This window comes from Platichthys flesus, chromosome 7 (genome assembly GCF_949316205.1).
Source record: "Platichthys flesus chromosome 7, fPlaFle2.1, whole genome shotgun sequence".
NCBI classification, from domain to species: domain Eukaryota; kingdom Metazoa; phylum Chordata; class Actinopteri; order Pleuronectiformes; family Pleuronectidae; genus Platichthys; species Platichthys flesus.
Genome location: NC_084951.1, coordinates 9,345,882 through 9,369,012, shown reverse-complemented (window position 1 = coordinate 9,369,012; position 23,131 = coordinate 9,345,882). Strand labels below are relative to the sequence as shown.

The window sequence follows — 23,131 nt, the reverse complement described above, 5'->3', positions numbered from 1 at the left end:
ATTGCACAAGAGGAAAAGTCAGGGGGGTCACTTCAGACAGAAGGATCATCTAATGGTCTGTGAACCATCGTTAAAGATTTCACTGCAATTCTTGCAATATTTGCTGAGATGTTCCCGTCTGTACGATCTGAACAGGAGTTCTATCTGCCAGGCCCCTTGTAAAAGCTCTGGATAATGTGTGAATGAGCCCATGGGAGAACACAGCTGGAGATTCTCAGAGGATTCACCCCAAGCGAGTGGGCGTGACATTTCTAAGACGTAAACAAAAAAATACAAAAAGAGCAAAAATATCTCAAGATGAAAAGCAGAGCCTTACACGTAGAAGACGTGAAAGGAACTTTTGTTGATAAGACACAACGCTGGTGTCGATGTGCTCTTTGCACAAACACGTGATCTCCGCAGTGGAATTCATATGTAACTTCCTGTCTCTCTCTCCTGCACCCCCCCCCCCCCCCTTAGCTCCAGTGATTTCTCTGTTGTTGTGAACGTGTCTGAGCAAACTCAGTTCTCCAGAAAATCTCCAGAGTTCATGACTGAAAATGAGTCAAGAGATGCTAACATCTGTAAAATGACTTAATAACAACCGTATTCAATCCTTGTATAAAATGGGTTAGGTAATATGGCTTATCTGAAATTTCCTTAAAACCAGCCAAAAGAGAAATATAACAGTGGTTCTAAAACATTTCACTACATTATATAATAACTTCTTTAAAAAGTGTTCCACAGTAATCGCTTCAGTACTGAATTAAATGATTTGTTCATTAAATATGTATTTAACACTTGTACTGCATTAATTATCTTTTTTTTTTTTTTTGGAGAGCAATAACTCCTAGAACTTAAAAGTTAGATCTGAGCCCGGGCACGATTCTTTCAAAGCCTTATCAAGCCTGGGTGAGCTGGAGAGAGCGCAGTAACCTGCTGGGTTTGTTTGGACCACTTGGGCAGATGGATGAAAATGTGAATGGTTTACTGCTCTTAAGTTAATGATCTCTGTGCCTGTTCCCTCACTTCCTCCAGGGCTTCTCATTGTGTGGCATTAGTAGTGGGAGCTGTGGGCCGGTGCCTGTCACAGGGCCTTAGCTAAAATAATGACATGAACAGCCCAGCAGACTGCAGTAATAGCAATAACTGTCAGACTCCGTCTCCCATCAATGCTCACATCCTCCTAATTTAGGATTAATTCCTGCTGTACTCCAGAAAGCCCTGAGTCGCTGAATGTCTTGGCATTTTCTTTCAACATTAAACTATGTCCCTGCAAACTGCTTGATTCCAGCTTTTCAAAAATGTTTTTTTATATTTTGACTTAATAGGAAAACTGGAAGCTTTTCCTACAATTTGTGTTATTTTATGAATAAGAAAAAGTGTTTCAGACTTTGTTACCTGTCTAATGAGAGGTGGTGAACTGCTTGTGTCTGTGCTTACCCTCTTGTCTGAAGTGCAGGTTCGGCTCACGTTGATGTGCAAAACTCTTTTTCTCCCTTTTTGATAATCCTTTTCTCAAAATTATTTTCTAGCAGCAGCTTACAGACCTGAGATCTCTGTTTTCGCGAAGTAGTACGTTGAAAACACACAATCACATTTTTTGTATTTGTCTGAAAGTGCTGCAGCATTACATTCTACACTTCTTAACAAGGTTGATAGATTCCCCCAATAACGGAAACGCTTTGCCGCTCGGAGCATTTATGTGTGCGGTGACATCTCCTGTTATTGTTTTGAGTGCCACTCTATGAAAAAGTTGGTTGCTTCCTTGCTTTTGCCTCAGGTTACTGTTTCTATTTTCTCTCCCTGGTGCATTATTGAAACAAGTGCTTGGCTGCTCTCTGAGTTAAAGTTAATGGCTCTTATTTTAAATATAGCCATTAAGGCTCAAATCAACAGAGTGTTCACATTTGCCAAAACTGATAATTCGGCCTCTACTGCAAAATCCCCGGCACCACTGCAGTCACTTTATAAGAAACAAAATTTAAGAAAGAAATAATTAAATCCAAATTGCAAATTCTTCATCAACGTAAAGGTTTCCTGTCCAAAACAGTGTTATTGTATATTCTTATTTTTGCAGACAGGTCCAAAGAAGGGCTCAGGAAATGGCAGCCATGCAAGTTAAAAGCTACACTATGCCACCCTTTCTTTTTAACCTTGAAACAGCAGCTTCAAAATCGGCTTGATTGAACGCTGACTATGAATAGGTGGCATGGTGCTGCTTTCATTGCTCTTTGTAACTTTGGTTGAGCGGACACAATGTCCTGTGAGAAGTGTGCAACTTACTGATAGTTTCAGCATAACTTGCCAGAATCAGGCCAAGCAAGGGCAAGATACCGAGCTGTTCAAGATGCCAGACTATAGACCAGTTAAAACCAGTGTCTATGTCTAAGATTCTGCAAAGAAACTTCTAAAATATCACGAATTCCAAACAGAGATGTTGGATTTGTTACAGCTCATGGTTAAGATCTACTGTTCAGTTGTGATCAAGTTCAGCGAGTGGGGCTACACAGTCAGCGCTCCGTCAGTGCTTTTTCTCTCCATAAATCACCTCATGTGGCTGCAGAGGACTCTGTTGCTCAGTAAAACTTACGTAGTGTTGCTTTAAAACATTTGTAGGTTCATATCATCACATTTATATTATGCAGAAATAAATCTTGACACAATAAGCAAACACTTCTAAAAGCAATATTAGTCCAAATGGCTTATTCCTCAATTACCTCAAATGCTTCCTGCCCGAACCAGTGCAAGTGAAGTCATACTTTATACCCACTGCAATGTAATATCATTGATTTGATGTCTCCCCCCCCAGTCACCAGCAGGCTTTGCAATTGATTAAGACTCACTGAGTTACTGTGGTGACCAGAGTGAGTCGATGCTTCTGACCCTCGAGGCAACCTTCCCCTCACTGGAGTCCCTAAGCGCGTGCATACATCAGCTAACTACCTCCTTCAGCGCTCGCTCCGTACCACAATGCCACCAAACCACCTACGCCCCCCCGGTGAGGTAACATTGATCCCCGCCGTCACATAATCAAGGCCCCGCACGTTATATTTGTTAAGCTCATGTGCGCCTCCAAACATCGCGGACTGTTTATGTACAAGGATTACACGCATAATGTGAATTTTCTGACTGGCTTTGAATGAAAAATATTATCCCTGTTTGTTACTCGCACCACATCAAAAGAGTCTCTTCGAGATTCCTTCCTATCCCTTCTACCCTATTGTTTGCCAGCCCAAGCTGTCAGCTCTTTATGCAGTTCATATGTAGATCACGCCGTTTCAAACTACTTAAAAAAAAAAGAAGGTTCACTGCTCTCATGATAGTGATTCATGTGCCTAACAGCTTTGCGTCTCAAAGGGAATTCTTATTTTGCTGTGCTATGTTTTTTTTTTAGCGCCATTGTTGTGATCGCAGAATTCAAGGTTTTTACGTATTGCCTGGAAGGATTCTCCATTTTTTACCCTTTAATAGGCTATTAATTGTGTGATCGCAGTCGTTGATATTCATGTCTGTGAAAACATGTAATTGCAGCGAAGCATGTGAAGTTTTGATGTATTTTTGCATCACATTTCTTTCTCGCCCTTTTTTTTCTTCTCTATTTCTCCCGTGCAGTTACTCTGTGCCTTCTGGAACATTCTCCCCTCTCCCTATGACTGGAAGACTGTGAGCGTGTGATAAGCATTGAGTATTGGACAGATAAAAGCTTTTTCCAAGCTTGCTGGCGTCCCCACAGAAAAGGACCCTGACTGGTCCCTTGTGTCTCTCGCAGCTCAGCCATCGTTTCTGCCACCAAATTGTTACTGTGACTGAATATATTTGCTGAATGAAATGAAAAGCAAGCGATGGGTCACGTGCTAGACATTCATTTTTCTCTCTCTGTTGTGCTCTGTGGGAGCCCAGACATGTTCGGGACAGAGAGTCTCACATTAGATAAATTGTCTCACAGTTTTTACTGGCCTACCCCCTGTGCTTTAAAATGATCCTTCTCTAGTTGGTTCATTTTTACAAGATCATCACTTTAAAATAAGACTTGTTTGATTTAGTGTTTAATTTAAAGCATCTTATTAATTCAGCCCCATGAGATGGAAAAACAGGCAATGGCTCAAGGGGAAATCTACTGCTATCTGTTTTATGGCTGCCGTATATATTTCTGGAGTTACAACTCAAAGAAATAGCTGTTAATGTCTGTGCTACTTGGGGATAAAATTATAGTCTGAAACAAACTCCCTCTTGAGACGAATGGAATATTGATCTGCATCTGGGAGTGCTTGAAATGTGCGAAGCTTTGGAGGGGTCTACTCAGATGTACATAATAGACATATAATGGGAGGACTGGGTTTATTCGGCTATGGTGTCAGACATAGGTGACAACAGGTCTTTGTGTATGACTAATATGTGCCTATAGATTCTTTTTTTGCAGTCAGGGCCACCACCATACTAGACTCTGAAACATTGTCAGATATGTAATTGGGAAACCATGCTACTTTAAAATAGCAGCTTTAACATACATTTAATATGCACTGACTGTGAATAGGAAGAATGGTGCCACTTCCTCTAGATCCCCAACCTGAACGCCTGCTCTTGCATCCGGTAGCTTTGGTGAGCAGGTACATCTCCAAGCCGGCGATCATTAGAAATATACACTGTTCAGTTGCATTATAGTTCAGTGAATGGGATTACGAAGTCAGAGCTGCGGTCAACCGATTGATAGACTTTTTTTCTCTACAGTCTCCACTACATGTGACTGCAGAGGGTACTTCTACTGTGGCTCAGTAAAAGTTGCAGGTTGCTTTGAAATATGTGTGGGTTCACATCTGCTCATTTATATGATTCAGAAGTGAATATTCTAATTTGGCTGCTGTAAAACAGGGAGCTGTCATGTCCTCAACCTTTAGAACGGCGACACTCTCACAGTCCCTGCTGCAGTTTACTATTAGTTATAGTGTTCAGAATGGCAGCTCCATTAATGTAGCTCAACACTTGACTTTGGGCTTTGTTAGTGAAGTACCTGGATGACAAGGTCATTTTGCATAATGCATAACACCTTGACATTTAGAAGCCGCACTCACCAGAAAAACAAAGACAGCATCGGGTGTTTGTTCAAAAGCCTGAAATGGTCTCAGTTTTTTTTGTTTACCTGACAAGGAGCTCTTCTGGATAATGACTCTTGTCCCACTGGAATAATGGGGGAAGTAGTGTGATACAGTAGTTACGGATGAATGGCTGATGTGACAACAAGGGTCGCTGTATGGTTCAAGTTTTAAAAGTCAATGTTTGTTTCTCTTGACGATGGACACTATCTTCCCCTTAACTTAACCAAGCACAATTTAGAATCCATTAAGGATCATTTACTAACTCTTAAGCAAATGTCTATGTTGAGTCTTGACTTTACTGCAGAAAGCACATTGGTTTTGCACAGCACATTAACACCAGCATCGGCCCTTATCGCCTAAAGCTTCTAAATCTCGTTGTCCTTTCAAGTTGTCAACTTCGTTGTGGTCTCCTAGGACACCTCTTTTTTTATCCTGAGATATGTTTGTCCTTTCAGTTTTGCGTCCATTGCGTCCATTGCGTGCTGGAAACGTCAACAACATGTCCACTAACTGGTGGTTGGCAGGAGAAGTTCCAGAAAAACTCTGGAGCAATCGATTCATACAGTTGCATACTCACATACAACCCCTCTGGAAAATTTGGGAATTTCCAGACCACAGGTGACAACTGAGAGCTTTTCTTTGTCCTTCTGTCTCATCTCGTAGAACAGATAAACCTCCATCTGTGTACGGTATCAATCTGTTCTGATGTAGAGAGAAGTGCAGCAGGCTATTTCTGTCAGTCTACTTGTTTATTTTGTGAGACTTCTGACGGGTGTTCTCCATTGGCTGCGTTTCAAAGGATACAAATCTTCTATTCTTGTATGCTGTGAATATGTGAGCTACCACTGAATCTGTCTAACCAGATCCGCTGACCAGCTTTCAACTACATCTTGCAGTCTTTCTCAGTGAATGGTGTTTACTCAGTTGTCATGGAGACACCACAGCTTTCAATACATGCCTGTTTGTCCCATGATTATTAGATATCTTTGATGCGGAGGAGATGCCTCTGTTCAAAGATGATCCAAGGTGTCGGTGGTGAAGGTGAATCTTTTGCTTACCTTCAACTGACCTAGTTTACGTCAGGTGTTCGCAGACAGCTTATGGTGTCTGTGTATCCAGTTGTCATTCAGCATCCAGTCCAGGGTCCTGTCTGTTTCCTTAGTTGACCTCCCAACAGTTTTTGCATGCAATGTTAAATACGGCTCTAGTTCTCATTCTCCTGGGGGAGCCACTACTACAGCTCTGCAGTTGAACCCCTGTACATCACTATAAGCTGTCTCTCTGTGTCTACGTAGAGCTGCAGGTTATTGCAGGAAAAAGTAAATGAATCGATAAAGGAAAGCTATATAATTGTCATCCTCAATAGTACTCATGGAGCTTACTGGAAATCTGTCTTCAGCCACAGTCTGTTTGATAATATTCAGTGTGGTAACATTCACATGTTTTTGTGGTCTGTGTTCTTTTAGGAGCTGGAAGAATAATGGGGTTTGAGGACAGTGACAGCTGTCAGAGGGTTTGGGGTTTCTTGTCCGACTCCACTTGGCTGGCACTACTGCTGTCTCACACCTAGCCTGTAAAGCACTCCATTTGCGTCTTAATATTAAAGGGATAGTTCCCCCCTTACAAATCTAAATTGACTAATAATCTACTCCCACATATGCCGATGGAGGGTGGGTGACGTGTTTTGACCACAAATAACTTCTGGAGTTTCAGGGGTAAACAGTGTGGCAGCTGAATCCAATACATCTGAAGATATTAGGGACTTATCTTCAGAAGTAAAAAGAACAAAACAGAAAAAAATACATGACATGCTTCCATACTGCTCGTGTGGGGTCATCCAAGGATCCGCAAGCCCCGACATTCATATTCTACTCGAAACAAGGTAATTTACACCCTGTTTTAACCCTATAAGTCCACCTGAAGAGGATAAGCTAGAGCAGTGGTTCTCCACCTTTTTTCAGTGACGTACCCCCTTTGAAGAAAAAATTCTGCCGAGTACCCCCTAACCAGCGCAAAGCATTTTTGGTTGAAAGAAAGATGTAATGTGATTTATTAAGCCTTGTAACTAGACACATTCAAATTTAAAACTCCATCAATGTCCATAACATTGCTCATTTGTAGTGGTCTCTCTTGAACTATTTCGAAATAAAAAGATATAAAAATAACTAAAGACTTTAATTATTATCTCAATATAAATAAAGATTTGTGCACCTCAAAATAATTATCAACTTAAAGTGACCTCTTTTGGGATCATAATAAAGATATGTTCTCAAACTGAACTCATGAGCTTAATTATAGCTAAACACCTCTTCACAAAAAATAAATCATTAACTTAGTTTTAAATAAAAGATTAGCTCAAAACATATTTTTTTAATATTTATCATCTTAAAATATCTTCTTTAAAGAATACTGACAGGTAGCTTGTTTCCGTTTGCTTTGGGGAGGCTTTTTGTCTTGAGATGACCTGAATTCAGAAAGTTTCCTCTTAAAAAACTCAGGTGGCTTACCAACATGACTTTCATGTTTTGTCTGGAGATACCGCTGAAGATGTGGTGGCTTAATGCCACTGTTGGCTAATCTCTCCCCACAGAAAAAAACAAAAAGTGTAAATAACCCAATCTATGTTATTGTTAATATTATTGAAGTGTCTTTCTGTTATTTTATTGTGAAATATTTGCTCGCTTTAAGGTTATACAATTTCGTTTCCGCTTTTGTATTACATGCTTTTATTTTGAAAGGGTACCGGTAGAGACGCGGACTTCTTGTTATGAATCATTAACTTCACAACAGAAAACTTTTCCATTTTAGCGCCCCTCCGAAGAGGCACAAGCTCTCACGGTGTTGTTTAGGGAAGGCTCTCTGCTCTGGTTTCGCCTTCTTTGGTACTTGTCCCTCCGTGTTTCAGCAGCATTCCTGCTGCACTTCAACTCGACTCCATTGTTGAAGTTTTCAAGGTAGGTGATTACTGATGACAGGCGATGACAGGTGGCGTGTGCCAGGTTGGGTCAAACCATCGGTATGGGGGAGACTCTGTTTTTTTTAGGATAATTAAAAAACAGAGTCTCAGAGCCTACTGAATATACAATTTAGTTCATGAACTTACACTTATATTTTATTGAATATTTGTTAAATAACAATTTTTCAAAGATTTTTGAATGGATGCTAATTTTAAATATATTAAAATAAAATCTCAAGTACCCCCTGGAGTACCTTCAAGTACCCCCAGGGGTACGCGTACCCCCATTTGAGAATCACTGAGCTAGAGGACGTTGCCTTTCCGATGGTCACTAAATGCACCTTGTCGGAAGATAGCAATGGACACTTGTGGGACACCAGATGAGCAGTATAGAGACATGTCATGTGTTTTTCCCTTTTTGTTGTTGTTGTTGTTGTTGTTGTTTCTGCAACACTATTTACCCCTGAAACTCCAGTAGTGTTTCGGGGACTCAAACACTTCACCTGTCCTCCATCGGCATAGGGGCGTGAAGATAATGAGTTAATTGTAATTTTTGGGTGAACCATCCCTTTAAGCAGTGAACAAAACTGGTTCAGAGCCGTAACATTTTTATTATTATCATTTCCAGTTGTAACTATACCCTTCAGGGGCAGTTTGGAATGATTTGATAATCAAATGCTGGCATTTCAACTCGTAAAGAAGTCGAATAATTGACTCCGTCTTCTATGAACATTTTCTCTGGCTCAATCTTCTGCAATGATACTGCAGGCATTTCCTGTTGTCTGTAATAACACGCATTGGGCTTTGCATGACATTTAAAATAAAGAGGACACTTATATGAATAACGACCTATAGGAATGGATTATAGTATTATGTGAACAACATATGCTCAGGGGAGTTGTATGCATTGAATGAACCATTATATGCTCCTATTTATCTTCAAACAATGTGGACGAGCAGGCTCCTTTTGTATTCTGTGCCATCCTACCGATGATTGATTACAATCGTCGGAGGCCGACCGGCTTATTAATCGATTCAGCAAAAGCTGTGGGTCCCCTGTGGATCATTTAAAGCAAAAGGCTTTTTAAGTGTGGCTGGTATGGTCTGAAGTGGAGGCACAGTGAAACAGATTGTAAATCATGTTCAAATACAACAGAACTTCTAAACTATATGTGTCACCAAGTTTTTCGGCCACTGATGTTTTAGAATGTGTAGAATGGTCAGTTAATCTGCAATCGCACCGCATTACAACAGTTTCAAAGCTTTGCGGTTCATGTGATCTTTTTAATTGATCCAAATTCTTTATCGAGTGTTATAATGATTTGAATAATATGGAAAATGCTGCAATTGATAATTTAAGTTTGCACGACCATGATCAATAATTTATTTCCTCTTCCACCTTCACTTTGCAATCTCTGACCTCATCCTAGAAATGCAGTTAGCTTCCAAGTAATTGTTTGAGGGCAGTTGCTGTGCTGTTTCTGTGAGCAGCTGCCATCAGCACCCCTGTTGGAGCACGGCACCCACAGTGTTTCCAGATGAAGGGGGCGATATGGAAAAATATATTTTCTTAAAGGAAAATTCTAAATCTACTGTATCTCTTGCTGTAGTTTGCTCTTCCGTAGATGATGACAATGTAACCTGACATCAACCAAAGGCCTAAACCCTCAACTCATATCACATACATAGAAACCTTTTCACCCCACTCTATTACATATTCCACCACTGATCCATCTTCTTTTTCATTATGTTCCAATAAGATTCCCGAACAGATTTCTTGTGAGAAACTGTGTGTGTGTTCCACTGACCCCACACAGGACTACTGCTAACTCACATGGATAGTCAGAGGTATTACTGCTGTTATGTTGTTCAGACACTCTAAAGTCAGAGCCATCATCAAATGAGCATATATCCGACCGACTACAGTGAATGTATCCATGTGCACATACACAGCCTCATAAGCCAAAGAAAGAAACGGAAAATTAATAGAACCATGAATTTGCTAATGGAATGATATATTTTAATTGTATTTTAATTTGACTTTATTTATGCACAAACCATTTCTCGTGCTCTCATGCATTCAATTCATGATCTTATTATTTGTGTACAATAGAAAATCTGTAATTATTCCAGCAGACCACTTAAAGACACACAATATGACCATGGTAAAATTAAAAAAATACCTTTTTTATTGTTCGTTTGTTGTCAATTCATTTACATCTTCCTGTATTTTCCTGTAGTAGCTGTATTTTTCTTATTATTTGATGCACGTTCGCCTTTGGTGAAAATATTCTTCTGTCCAAATAAGAAATGGATGGTTTTAACATTCAGTGAAGCGGTTCTTAATTTGTTTTTGACCCCAGTCATGTGGATATTAGAGCAGGATCTGAGAGCAGAAAAGACTACGTCCAGTGGTTCAAATGTATGAGAACACTAATAATGATGTTAGCGACCGATTGTCTTCTCTTGTGTCTTTTTCTGTCACTCAGCTGTCTGCCACTTCCTCATCCCGAGCAGCCTTCTTGCAGTGCCTGCGTTGGGGGATTTTTTTTCCCTTCCAGCAGCCAGCTGACTGGAGGGGGGAAGAGATACAGCTTGTTCTGCAAGGAGATGCAAAGTCAAACCCTTACGGAGTCATGGTCTACAGCACGGAGATGTCTGCCAAGACTCAGAGCGCGGTGCCACTCTCAGCTCCAGGCACAGCTCAGGTAACACAATAGCACGGAAAGAGTTTGTTTCCTTTTCTCAGAACCTTTCAGAACTTGCACACATTTCTCTGAAGACAAAAGCATCCCATTTTCTAAATAGACTTTTGGCATTATGCTGTTTCAGTTTTATTTCAAGCCAGTTATTTCAGTACCTGTATATGGACAAATGACATTATCCTTTAAAGCTCCCTGCTGTGAAACTTCTTTGCAGTTGCGTCGCACTTGCAGACAAATAATTATTTGCAAGTCGCATCTATTTATTGACGGCATCAAAAAGTTTAAAGAGTACAGAAGTCGTCATCTTGCGATGACCTCACTTTCCGCACTTTAGCTGTGATTATTCACACTGTTCAGATAGTTGGAAGTAACGACATTTAACTGCTACATCTCTGTCTTTTGTCTTTCTCATCTAATCCAATTGTGTCCCTCTCTCCAGAACAATAACCTTTCATTCCCTGGCTGCTTTTTTGTGTTTCTGAAATGTTTGAATTCCGTCTCGCAGGTGAAAGATACCTTAACTTTTCGCCTGTCGTCTGGTCTGGAAAGGAAGGCATCCAGCCCCAAGGTGTCTCTGAAGTCGAAGCAGGAAGACATGTCACATGAGAGGAGATTACCCGTATCACCCTCACATGGTAAATTATAAAGCTTAAGCTGTTTTCAGACATGCAGAGTTCTTCTTTCACACATGAAAAATACAGCCAGGGATTGTCCACTTCAGATGTGTTCACAACAGGAACATGTCCAGAATATTAGGCGAAGGGTGGCTCCCGGGTAGTGCATGGGGGAAGCAGGACATAAAATATAAACATTACATTGACACTGTTAGCGGCCTGCATCGCCAATATCTCTCTTTCATGTAGCACAAACACTTTTTCATGCTGAGATATTAGTATGGTTTCTGTTATATTCAGTTTTGCGTCTGTCGCGTGTTAAAAACATCATCAAAGAGCCCACTTGCTCAGGGTGAATCCTCTGTAGTAACTACTGCTGTGTTGCTCATCCGGACATTACCCAGAGTTCCTTACCGAGTTCTGGAACGAGGAATTCTGGAGAATATACTCTGTGATTTGCGTTTTTTGTTAATTTCTGGAGAATATCCGAAGTTCAGGGCCTGTCTGAAAGCAGCTCAAAAAGGACATGAGTGACTCTTTACTACCTACATCCAAACATTTGTTTACTGGAGCAGAAAATGTGCGGGGTGTTTCGAGTAACTGTTTGGTGGGTGTACCTCAAGTGTGTGGCAACACTCAGGTGTAATCAGCCGGAGTTCAAAGCAGCAAATGACCTTGTCCTCTGCATATAATGTAGCCTCCACTTCTGCAGTGTTATCTCAATGGCACCACCTGCTCTCTTCATGATTAGCACACCCTGTGATTGGAGTCTAAGGGGAATCAAGGGATAAACTCAAAGTGCTAGGAGAAGACATTGGCTGTCCATTAGTGCGCCTTGATCTTGAACAAGCTTGACTTGATGCCCTCATGCTATCCTCTACTCTAAGAGAGGAAATTTGGCCAGGAAATAATCCATCCAATATTTACATTGTGTACTAAAATGTGCTTCTTAATGTTAATACTTACAGAGATACTTTCAGCTTGTGATAGTTCTTATTATGTAGAACAGTTTCAGTGTGCATTTGACTTTTTTCATGCGTTATTGGATGTTCAGTGCAGTGATTAGGAATATGAAACTAAAAAAAACTTTTTTTATACCTCTTATAGTTCTGCCGAATTTTGAAGCTTTTTATTCAGTCGTTCCCAATTAAGCACGACCGTTCCATGACATCCTCACAAAAATAACTCCTGAACCCGCAGCTCTAAAGAAGCGTCGCTCTGAGACAAAGTTCGGATTAAATGTTTCACATCCCACTCACACCCAAGGATAAATGATGTGCCGCTGCCTGCGTCTCTTTCTGGAACCTTCACTGCTTATTTGCTCTGGCTTTCAGCAAACTGATTAAAGGTGCAGTAAACACCACACACAGCCACTCAATCCCAGTGACAGCAGAGGGAACTGGAGTGGACCCTGGTCGCATTCTCTATGATTTTCCTCCTAACGATGCTGAGAACTTGTCTTTGGAGAGAAGAATAGTGCTGATCATGCCGTACTTCGCGGGTTTGTTGAGAAGTCTATTAATGACATTTTAATCAGCACTCGAGTGTCCTCTGAGGATCGCCCATGAAGCCTCAATGATTCGGGCCAGTGTTCAGAGGAGAATGATGTCATGAATCTATGTCATTCTTTGATTTCTGCACCGCATCCTAGACTTTGTTTTTCCAAGATTGTGACTGTGTGTGTGTGTGTGTGTGTGTGTGCGTGTGCGTGTGCGTGTGCGTGCAGGCACATGGATATGCCTGCAAAAAGCATATCAATAAAGTCGGCCAGTCAGAATTATGTAATTCAGGTTTTTGCTGCATGCATATTCATTAATGTGGGAAGAGCTCAGTGCATTTCACAACCTTTGAGTCAGTCATTTCTTAAAAAGCAACAAGACAAATCTTGGCATTCCTGCATTTTCAGAGTGAACCTATTAAGTTATTCATGATGGACATCAATGCATCTTCCACTTAGACTGGTCGGAATTCTCCCCAGGTCCATGCATTTTCATTAATCATTAATTAGCTACAGAATCCCCTGCTGTTGACGTGACCATCACAGATCACTCTATGTTTCTAATCATAAGCTGAGAGGCGGAAAATATGGGGCTTGCTTTTTTTGATACAGAGGCTCATTAATGAATTTTGATGATGCATCATCTTTACATATTTAAACATAGCTTCTCTCAAGCCACAGTGTCTTGTGCATGTGCAGGTGCTCGTTTCCACCGCTTAAACATCTGTTAGTTTGCTCAGCTGTCGCGGAGGCCTCTCATCGATCACGGATAAACATCCAATTGCACGTCAGTCCAGCTAATGAGGTGGAACACATTTTCCATCAGCTCAAGACTTAAAGCGGCGAGAATGGAAAAGCCCTAAATTCAAAAATTGCTGTCAGGGGAGGAATGGGGGCGTTTGCCAGAGCACATTTGTGCCACAGAGCCAGCCAGCACGGCACTGTGTCCACCCTGTGTGCATGTAGTCGGAACAGATGGGAGCTACAGTAAGACACCCCGGGCAACTGAAGCAATTTCCAAAAGGCCAGTCCAGCCCAGCAGAGAGAGCGAGAAAGAGTGGGCGACGAGGACAAAGGGATACTGGAAAGTCTTTCATTTCAGTATTACCATGGCTGCCACCCAAAAACTCAGGAAGCATTGTTGGACTTAAACCTCAGCGAGACATCTAGATCCAACGCAGCCTCCTGATCTGTGGGAAATTGGATACATTTGTTAGTCATTCCAAATAAGTTTTGGTATCCCGGTGTTCAGTGAAGCTATTGACTTTTGCAGTTATTCAATGCAAGTAGTTACAGTATCTGTACCGCTTTGTTTATTTCATCTTACTTAAATCCCATCAATAGGGAGGCTAAAAGAAAAGATGACAATATACTATCAACTTCCATTCCTTCTCACAAACTAATAATCCATCAAATGTCTGACGTAGACACAATCATATCCACAGTGCTGACAGGAGCTGTGTGGAAGGAGCATGAGGAAGAGATTATGACGTTGTTAACAGAGCTTGTTAAACATTTAACTGAGCTGTTTGCACATATCAAGTGACACGCAGATGAAGACCTCAACAATAAACCACACAAAGGAGGTTGACTTCACTGTCTCAACGAGATGGATACACAGTTCGTACTTTTGTCGTAAAAGTTTCTCTTCTTTGTGTTTTTCAGGTCAAAAACTCCTCACAACAGCTTCTCCACCAGAGTCTCCTCAAGGCCCAAAGGTAAGACACCTTGTCACCTACTCACGTGGCCAGGTACTTACACCTGAAGCCCAACTGCAGCTAGTGCTCATTCAAGTTCCATCCAACTCTACAGAAGCATTTTAGATGCCTTTGGTTCTCATGCAAACATGACAAATGTGGGTTTTTGGTTACATTTCCGTTTTTGCTCAACAAATAAGTAGATGCTTGTATCTATTTCCGAGGGTCAAAGTTGTTGTATATTTTCCCAAAAGAAGCAATTTACTCGGAACACAATATAAGGCATAAAACACTTCCAATTTAATGAGCTGTTTCGGAAGTTTTCTCAGTTTTTCTTTAGCAAAAACTGACCACTGTAGCCAAATGTGGCAATTACAGCATAAGAGCCCTTAGAATTTGAAATCATCATAATGAAAACTTGAATGGGAGCAAGAAGGAACGGAACCGCTTAATTTCTTATTCTGTTTGCACAGTTGATTCTATTGTGAAGTTTGAAAACAGAATCTAACCACCAGTTCAAGCTCGTTCAAGTTCCATCCAACTCTACAGAAGCATTTTAGATGCTTTTTGTTTTCATGCTAAAAGCGAAGGTTGGCAAAAGATAACAAGAGGTAGCTGCACTGTTATACAATTGCCACCAATACATCCCTTCAAACCCATCTTCCCTCAAGTTGAAGCTACACGCCCTAAAATACACAAAATGCTAGAAGCCGTTATTCTGTGACTTAGTTGCAGACTACTGTTTAGCGCCTCTGCTTGTGAGGGACTTAGATACATTAATTGATGGCTATCGGGTGTGTAAAGGTTCAGTGTGAAAGATGTATGTGAAAGGGATCTATTGGCCGAAACTTAATATGGAGATATCACCAGTGTTTGATCATCTAAACTTTACGAATAGTTGCTTTATTTAACCTAGAATGGACCATTTATACACACTAATCCTTTAAAGGATTTCACAAAAGAAGATAAAACATGCCTTAGAATCCACTTGCCAACCTACCTTAAAATCCTGCCATGAGCAGGTTCACCTCACAGGCTCATCACTCAGCTCCATCTTGCGTGTGTGTCGCTGAACCGATCCATAGTCTATCACAGGTTCTAATCATTTGTCATTCAAAGCTGAGCTGATGGATTTTTCTCTTCTGCCCACTTGGCAGCAGCACAGTGAGCAGAAAACAAACAACTTCTGAGGTATAATCATCCTAGAAAGTAACTATGGCTGACTCGTCTGCTATTTAAGCTGGGCAGGAGTCTACAGTGTCATATCAGTTTTATCATTTTTTTTTCTTTTTGATTAAAATAGCTGGTTGATACATCTGTAAACAAGGCTTATGTTTCAGTTCATCTATACTGTACATCTTTTTAGAATCTTTTTTCTATATATGCAGGGGCCTCAGGCTCTGTTTGCTTATGTAAAGTAAAACTACCAATGTCTCACATTTGATAAACTATATATGATATAGAGATGGTTATATAGATGATTAGGAGAGATATATTTTTTCTAAAGTCTAAGTGAGATGCATATGTAAACAAAATGCATTAGTTTGTTGATGTGGTTTTGTAATTGCCAACCACATCGTGTTTATAAGTGAATGGTAGAGAATTTATAAACGGTTTATTGTTTGTTAAGTTTTGGCTTAAGTTTTTAGCTCCATAAAAAAGGAGATATTCAGGCTGTGTGGTCTGCAAAAGCTGAGAATGGGATCTTTGTTCTTGACCTTGATCAAAATCTGGTGCTGAAACATTTTTATTTTCTTCTGCCATGCCTTGAGTGAAGAAACAATCAAGCACACCTACCTGCTTCTTTTCTGTGCTTTTCAAAGAGCAAAATAAAATACAAATGGATTCCAATGAAAGAGATAGTTCACCTTAAATTAATAAATTCACTCATTATCTACTCACCGCTATGCCGATTGAGGGGTAGTTGTACAATTGGGGTAAATGGTGACAGATTCTTCAAAGAAAACAACCGAAAAAACATAACATTCCTCCTCACTGCTCCTTTGGTGTCATCCCAGTGTCCATAAGCCCTGACATCCATATTCACAATTTTTTTTTGCCTTAATGTCCGCTGATATCCTCCTAGCCCCAGAGCACCGTTTAAGTTTTGCACGCACACGCAGCACAAGCTATCACCCAAAGAACTGCAGTTATTTTGGGTTCTCGCGCCACTAGTATGTGATCTTGTGCGGCGTATGTGCGCAAACTTGAACGGGGCTCTGGGCTAGGAGGATTACAGCAGAGGAAGAGCAGTAAAAAGGCATTTTTGTTTTTTATTTCATGTATGAAGAAGTGTTTGACATTTAATTCAATTGTATTGGATTTTGCCGCAACACTGTTTACCCTGAAACACCAAAAGTGTTTTGTGGACTCTTCACTAGGGTTGCAAAGGGGCAGAACAATTTCCGGTAAATTTCTGGAAACTTTCCGGAAACTTTCCATGGGAATATTGAGCTCGGGAATTTTTGGAATTTTGAATGTCAACCCTACACTGTTCATTCTTCCATCACATGCACAGATAATTCCCAGCATCCTGCACACTACAGCAGGGCTATTGAGGTTCCTGTAGTGTGCAGGACTAGTCAAGTAAGTTCCGATGATATTACTGGGGAAAATATATTAGCATGCTGATTGAGGATGGTTCATCTGTTCATCTAGCCCAGGGGTGGGCAAAATGTTTGACGCGCGGGCCACAATGGGTTCTAAAATTTGACAGAGGGGCCGGGCCAGGACCAGATGGATGGATTTTTTTTGTGTAGTAATATAGATGAAATGGAAAAATCCTTACATGAAATGATTTGGCCTTTAACAAATAGCAAAGCATTTAATTTGCAAGGCAATTTAACAAAACCTGCCTTGGTAGTTGACTCTTGAATCGCAGTTTGTCGGTGAAAAAATGTTGCTGAGTCTGTAAATTAGCCGCCAACCTCTGAGACGCAGCCGGCCATTCTTGCGTTGACTGCTTTCTAGCGTAGTTAGCATGCTACATAGCAAAGTGACGGCTGATGTTGTAGTCCTTGAAAACTCAGACAGTTTCTCAGCTAATCAGGCATACAGCTTTCGATTGGATTTCAGTGAAAAAGTATTTTGTTGTTCACTCCGTGTTAAACACTCGTTACTCATTGTCCACTTTTCATTTTCCTTGATCCACTCATTTTACAGAAGGTCTTACAGAGCAAAGCGAAAAAGTGAAGGGAGATTATGTGCCCTTTCGAGCCCTATACACCACACTCCCAGTCAAATTTACTTTAGCTGCCGCTTTTATCCAAACCAACTTACAAAAATGCATTCAACACCGAGGGTACAAACCCAGAACAACAAGAAGCAAGAAAGTACAATTTCCTCAAAAATTAAGTAAAACTACAAAGTGCTATAAGTAAGTACCATTCAAGTGCTACTAAATTGTTAGTTTAATTTACTTTGCCCATGTCTGATCTAGCCTATTTCTATTCATTTATCCATCAATTTTAAAATATTCCTAAAGACGATTCCAATTGTTTGGCAAACTATTTATATCTCTGGCATTGCTTTAGTGTTTTTTACAAGATTTTTTCTTATCGTATTCTAAAGAACAATGCCACGTGCACTATCTCATGTGTGGAGACATTTCACCCCAGCCAATGTAGAAGGAAAGGCTGTGTACATTTGCAAATACTGTGCAAAGACCTATGTTAAGAATGGCACAAAGATGCAGAAGCATATAGTCAAGTACCCAACGTTTCCTCAGGGCTCAAATCAGCCTATGACAAAATGTTTATATATATGTCTGTATATTAAAGGTGAATACAGTTAGTATAAATTACCCACAAAATGTCCAGTTTATTCCTGTTAATTCCTGTATATTCCTGAATATTCCCGTATTTTCCTGTATATTCCCGTTAATTCCCAAGGCAAGTTTCCAACTTTGAATATTCCCGTAATTTTGCTACCCTACTCTTCACCCTCCCCTCCATCATGATAGTGGTGTGTAGATCATGAGTACATTTTCATTTTTGGGCGAACTGTCCCTTTAAGAGCTGATCTGTTATGATTCCAGGCTGGATGGCAGGATCAGGAAATCCTCTGTACATGGACACAGCTCCTCTGCCGTTCTTTAAACAGAAAGAAAATCTGGACTAATCATGCTGTGTGTTGTTTGACAATAAAGCTCACAGTACACTTTGTACATACATTTTTTTTAAATATATATATATTATGTATATTATATGACCCAGATCCCTGGAAATGTGATTAGGGGCATGAATGTTAAGAGGTACACTTATACGCTTATACAAGTATATTTAACTTTAAGGAGATTTCAGCAGGACTGGGTCTGTGAAAATATTCTGCAGCTGCTGGCTTAGTGAAGGGAAAATTAAAATGTGTGGGTGTGCGTCTGCTGAAAATGTTATTCGTGGTGAAAGACGACAAAATGTTTGTATGTCAATCACGGAACACGTGAGAGGGAGAAGTAATACTGATGATGATAATCATTACCATTTGCATCACATCAGATTAAATGTCACATTAGCATCAGTTATTGCTAATGTGACAGAGGCTTCCCACGGGGAGCTGACATAATACTGTTCAATTCCTCCGCTATTTAATAAATGTTAAACATCATCCTTCCATCACATTGAGGTGGGAGAGGCTGACTGGCTGACTATCTCATATCCTATTCTTAGTAAAATACCATCACCCAGTGGATGCAACACCAACTGTGTGTGTTGCTGTGTGTGTCTCGTCCCGGCTGAGCGAAGCTACAGGGCGCTGCCTTCAGCCTCAGTGGAGGTGAAGCTGTGATGGATACTGCTCTTGCTCAGGATGAGGGCGAACACACACAAATACACACATGCACCCGTAGTAACATGGAGTCACTGAGCGGAGGAAGAGACAGATCAGCTCTCTGTTGCAGTGTGAGCTCCCTGGGCCAAAATGAGCCGCGACCTGTATCCTCAACTCATTTTAAATTGAACCAACAGGGGCTGGGAGCTGTGGGAGCACTGCTCCCATGAACTATACAGATCGACCCTCATTTTGATTAAGCAGCGAGGGCGGTGGATGCGGGCAATTGGGCAGCTCCCAGTGGCTGACAAGAGATGACTGTTGGCCATACTGGGCAGCTCTAAGGGGAAGAGATTAGAGGACGGCGCTGCTGAATTTGATAAAACACTCTGAATGTACATGCATGAGTTTGTTATCACCTTGTAATTCCCTAAACAGCTGCTCTACCAGACAGGATACATTGATATAATCAAGCAAACATGACAAATGTGGGTTTTGGTTACATTTCCATTTTTGCTCAACAAATTAGTAGATGCTTGTATCCTATTTCCGTGGGTCACAGTTCTTGTATATTTTCCCAAATAAAGCAATTTACTCTGAACACAATATAAGGCATAAAACACTGCCTATTTCATGAGCTGTTTCTGAAGTTTTCTCAGTTTTTCTTTTGCAAAAACTGATCACTGTAGCCAAGTGTGGCAATTACAGCATAAGAGCCCTTTGAATTTGAAATCATCATAATGAAAACTTGAATGGGAGCAATAAGGAATGGAACCGCTTAATTTCGTATTCTGTTTGCACAGTTGATTCTATTGTGAAGTTTGAAAACAGAATCTAACCACCAGAAGTTAAGCTCTTAGAAATAATGCTTCTTTCTATTTGCGTCTGAGCAACCTCAAGACATTGCGATGATTCTTTGTAAGATTTAAATAACCCTCTTCGGTTCTACTTAGCACTTGTGTTTGCATGCTCTCATCATTCCAGACCTTTTAAGGCTGTATGGGTATAAAAATTGGGCAAAGATAAGTTTTATATCCACAATAAATATGTGTGTAGAGCAGTATCATTAGTGCTTTGGCTACTTGGTGTGCACAGCATAGATATCTGAAGAGCATCCAAGCCTGTGCATAAAGAAGTGGAACAGAAACCCTCTGTGAAGCCATGCCACTGCTGTTGGCAGCCGCCCTTCAAATCATCACAACTCCAGTATTGCTGCAAAATTCACAAATGAAGTCTCCCTGTTTCTCCCTGTGTCTCTTTCGAACAGACTGACACCAAAATATCCTTGTCTCGATCCTAAAATGAATTTCCCTGTTCAACTAAAATTTCCATCTCCTCTCTTCAACATGGCTGTCAACTGCTGATTAATCAATGACATCCTCCTCTGAAATGTCTCTGTAAACAAGCCGTACGCTCCGGCTCCGTCTGTAGGCATTGTTGGATCCGACAACTTTGTCTTGCTCGCATAAATTATTGATCCTTGACACTCAGTTTGCCGCGGTGCAGAATGCTAAGGATCCTGTGCTATTTATAGCCGGCGTTTTTTGAGCGCAGCTGACTTTGTTTACCCTAGTTGATGAGGATTTCTCGCATGGCGCCGCGGCCGTGTTTCAGGGTCATGCTCATGCTCTGTTGACCCAGGTGGTCTTGTAGCCCGCGGGCCGGAGGTGAGGCCATGTTTTATTTAGCTGCTGGCAGAGGTCTGTTTGGCAGCTGCTGCTGGCTCAGTCAGACCTAATAGCTGCAGCTCTTTTTCACACAGAGTAGTAAATACCCTGTATCGCATGTCTTCAAAGGAGTCACCGCGTCTGTATGTCAATTTTAGCAATCCAGCCTTAAGTGCTCTGTGTGAATCCTTGTGTCTTAAAGAGTACAATTTATATCAAATTTAATTTAAAACTTACTTTAATGCTGAGGATATGATATGTAAGAATTCTTTATTAAAACCTCTGAGAACTCCTTGACCGATCTGATAGATTTTATTGGCTTTTGTACTTACGTTATGCAAAATGTTTCCTGCAATGTTCAAACCAAGAGAAATCCCCTATTGTGTTCAAGGTAAAGGAACGTTTCATATGGTCTCCTCTTAATTGTCATATCTGCTTTACCTGTGGCTTTGTTTGTCTCTGCTATAATTTCCAGGTTAAATGAGATGTGATAAAGGAGAAACACACTGCTCCAGTTGGTCAGCCAATAACTTAGTTTTTTCCTCCACTTTTGATATTGGTCACATGTAATGGATCACAGATAGTAACTGCCTGAGTCACGTCAGGTAGATTTTCATCAACAATGCTGGTGAAGATAACAGCTCTCCTGATCCCATTCAAATGAGCTGCAATCTGTCAAACAGCTGCAGTCTAACATTTCTCTATGTCATTTTAAAACCTTTTAAATTGATGTTTAGTTTGTTTGATTTTTTTAATTATATGAATCAAATCCCTTTTTTTGATTTTATTGATTAACTCGTTGTTGTGTTCTATTTATTTGCTGGTTGTGAATGTCTCTTGTTGTCAGGTCTCAGTTGAAAAGAGATCAAAAATCACAATGAGATTTCATGATTAAGAAGAGATTCATTAAATAAAATGAAAAAAATATAATCCCACGCTCCTTCACAACGTCATCAAACTAGGTCTTTTGCTATTGATTTGATTGAGAGACCTCTAGCAGCTGAGGTTACATATTGTACATTTAATAACACTTGACTTAAAGTATTGATGTGAGCTATGAAAAAATTGATGTATTCAAATTGCATGAATTGATTTCTATGGAATTTGCACGCTTCAGCTGGCGGTGGTCGATAATCCCTCTTGGAGGTTACCGCTCCATAACTACCACTACCATGGTGACTATTGGGGGTGGTGGGGGGGGGGGGGGTCCTTTGTTACATCAGTGTGGGCACTATGTTGTCTAGTTTTGTCAAATCTTTTGCTTTACAATTTTGTTCAGAACCAGACAAGACAAAGAACAGATACCAACATCACGACTGTTCAACACAAAGACAGTTCGCCAGTGGTGACAGACGAAGTATATTCAGTCAAATAAAAGTAGTTACTTGCTTGGAGTACATCACATCAATCAGTCCTTCATGACGGTGCCACTTTGTTCTTCCTCCAGGGTTAATATCTATTCTATTTAAACTAAATGTCTATAATTTATATATTATTTTGGAAATGTCCATGGCCCTTGTAAATCATTGTCTCTGTAATGCTCCTGCAGGGCTGAGGCTGTGTGTTCCATGATTATTAGTCTTATGAAGTCCTTCAGCCAGTTATTTAAACACAAACAAATTGGTTTTCTCACTCTCCAGTTCATAAGTAGGGATTTTACACATATGTGTTACTGCAGTTTGTAAACCATCCATTTTCATTTCCAAGCAAGCATTCTTCTGGGAAAACTGATACGTTTTCATTTGTTATAGAACTCAAGATGTTTTTAACTTCTTCCCTAAATTCTCCATCTTAAGTCTGGCATATTAGGGTTGTAGTTGTATATGTTCGTTATAAAATCTTCAAATGTATAAGTTTGTTACACATTTTGAGAGATAATTTGTGCGTCAGATTATGGTGTCCCATTGTTCCAGTGGTAGGTCTTTCCCCAGTTCATGTTCCCATTGGGACATGATTAATTCCTATCATTGCAAAAGGAGAGTGATACAAGTTTATAAAGTTTGGATACTGCACCTCTATTGGTTTCAGTCTCTTTTAATTTATTCTCTCTATCTTTATCTGAGGCTGGCCTAGTACCCTGTGATATCAGTTTCTGCAATGTAGATTTCAACTGTAAGTACTGCAGAAATCATTATGGTTGTATATGTCGCTTTAA

The 23,131-nt window shown here is 40.4% G+C and overlaps 1 protein-coding gene across 1 annotated transcript in view; it reads left to right on the top strand.

Moving 5' to 3' along the window:
- nphp4 (nephronophthisis 4) overlaps positions 1-23,131 on the top strand; it is a 96,629-nt gene that overhangs the window by 11,708 nt on the left and 61,790 nt on the right. Inside the window, exons 2-4 of the mRNA XM_062392913.1 lie at positions 10,521-10,739; positions 11,242-11,371; positions 14,514-14,566. Coding sequence (XP_062248897.1) covers positions 10,521-10,739; positions 11,242-11,371; positions 14,514-14,566 — 402 coding nt within the window. The remainder of the gene's footprint in view (positions 1-10,520; positions 10,740-11,241; positions 11,372-14,513; positions 14,567-23,131) is intronic.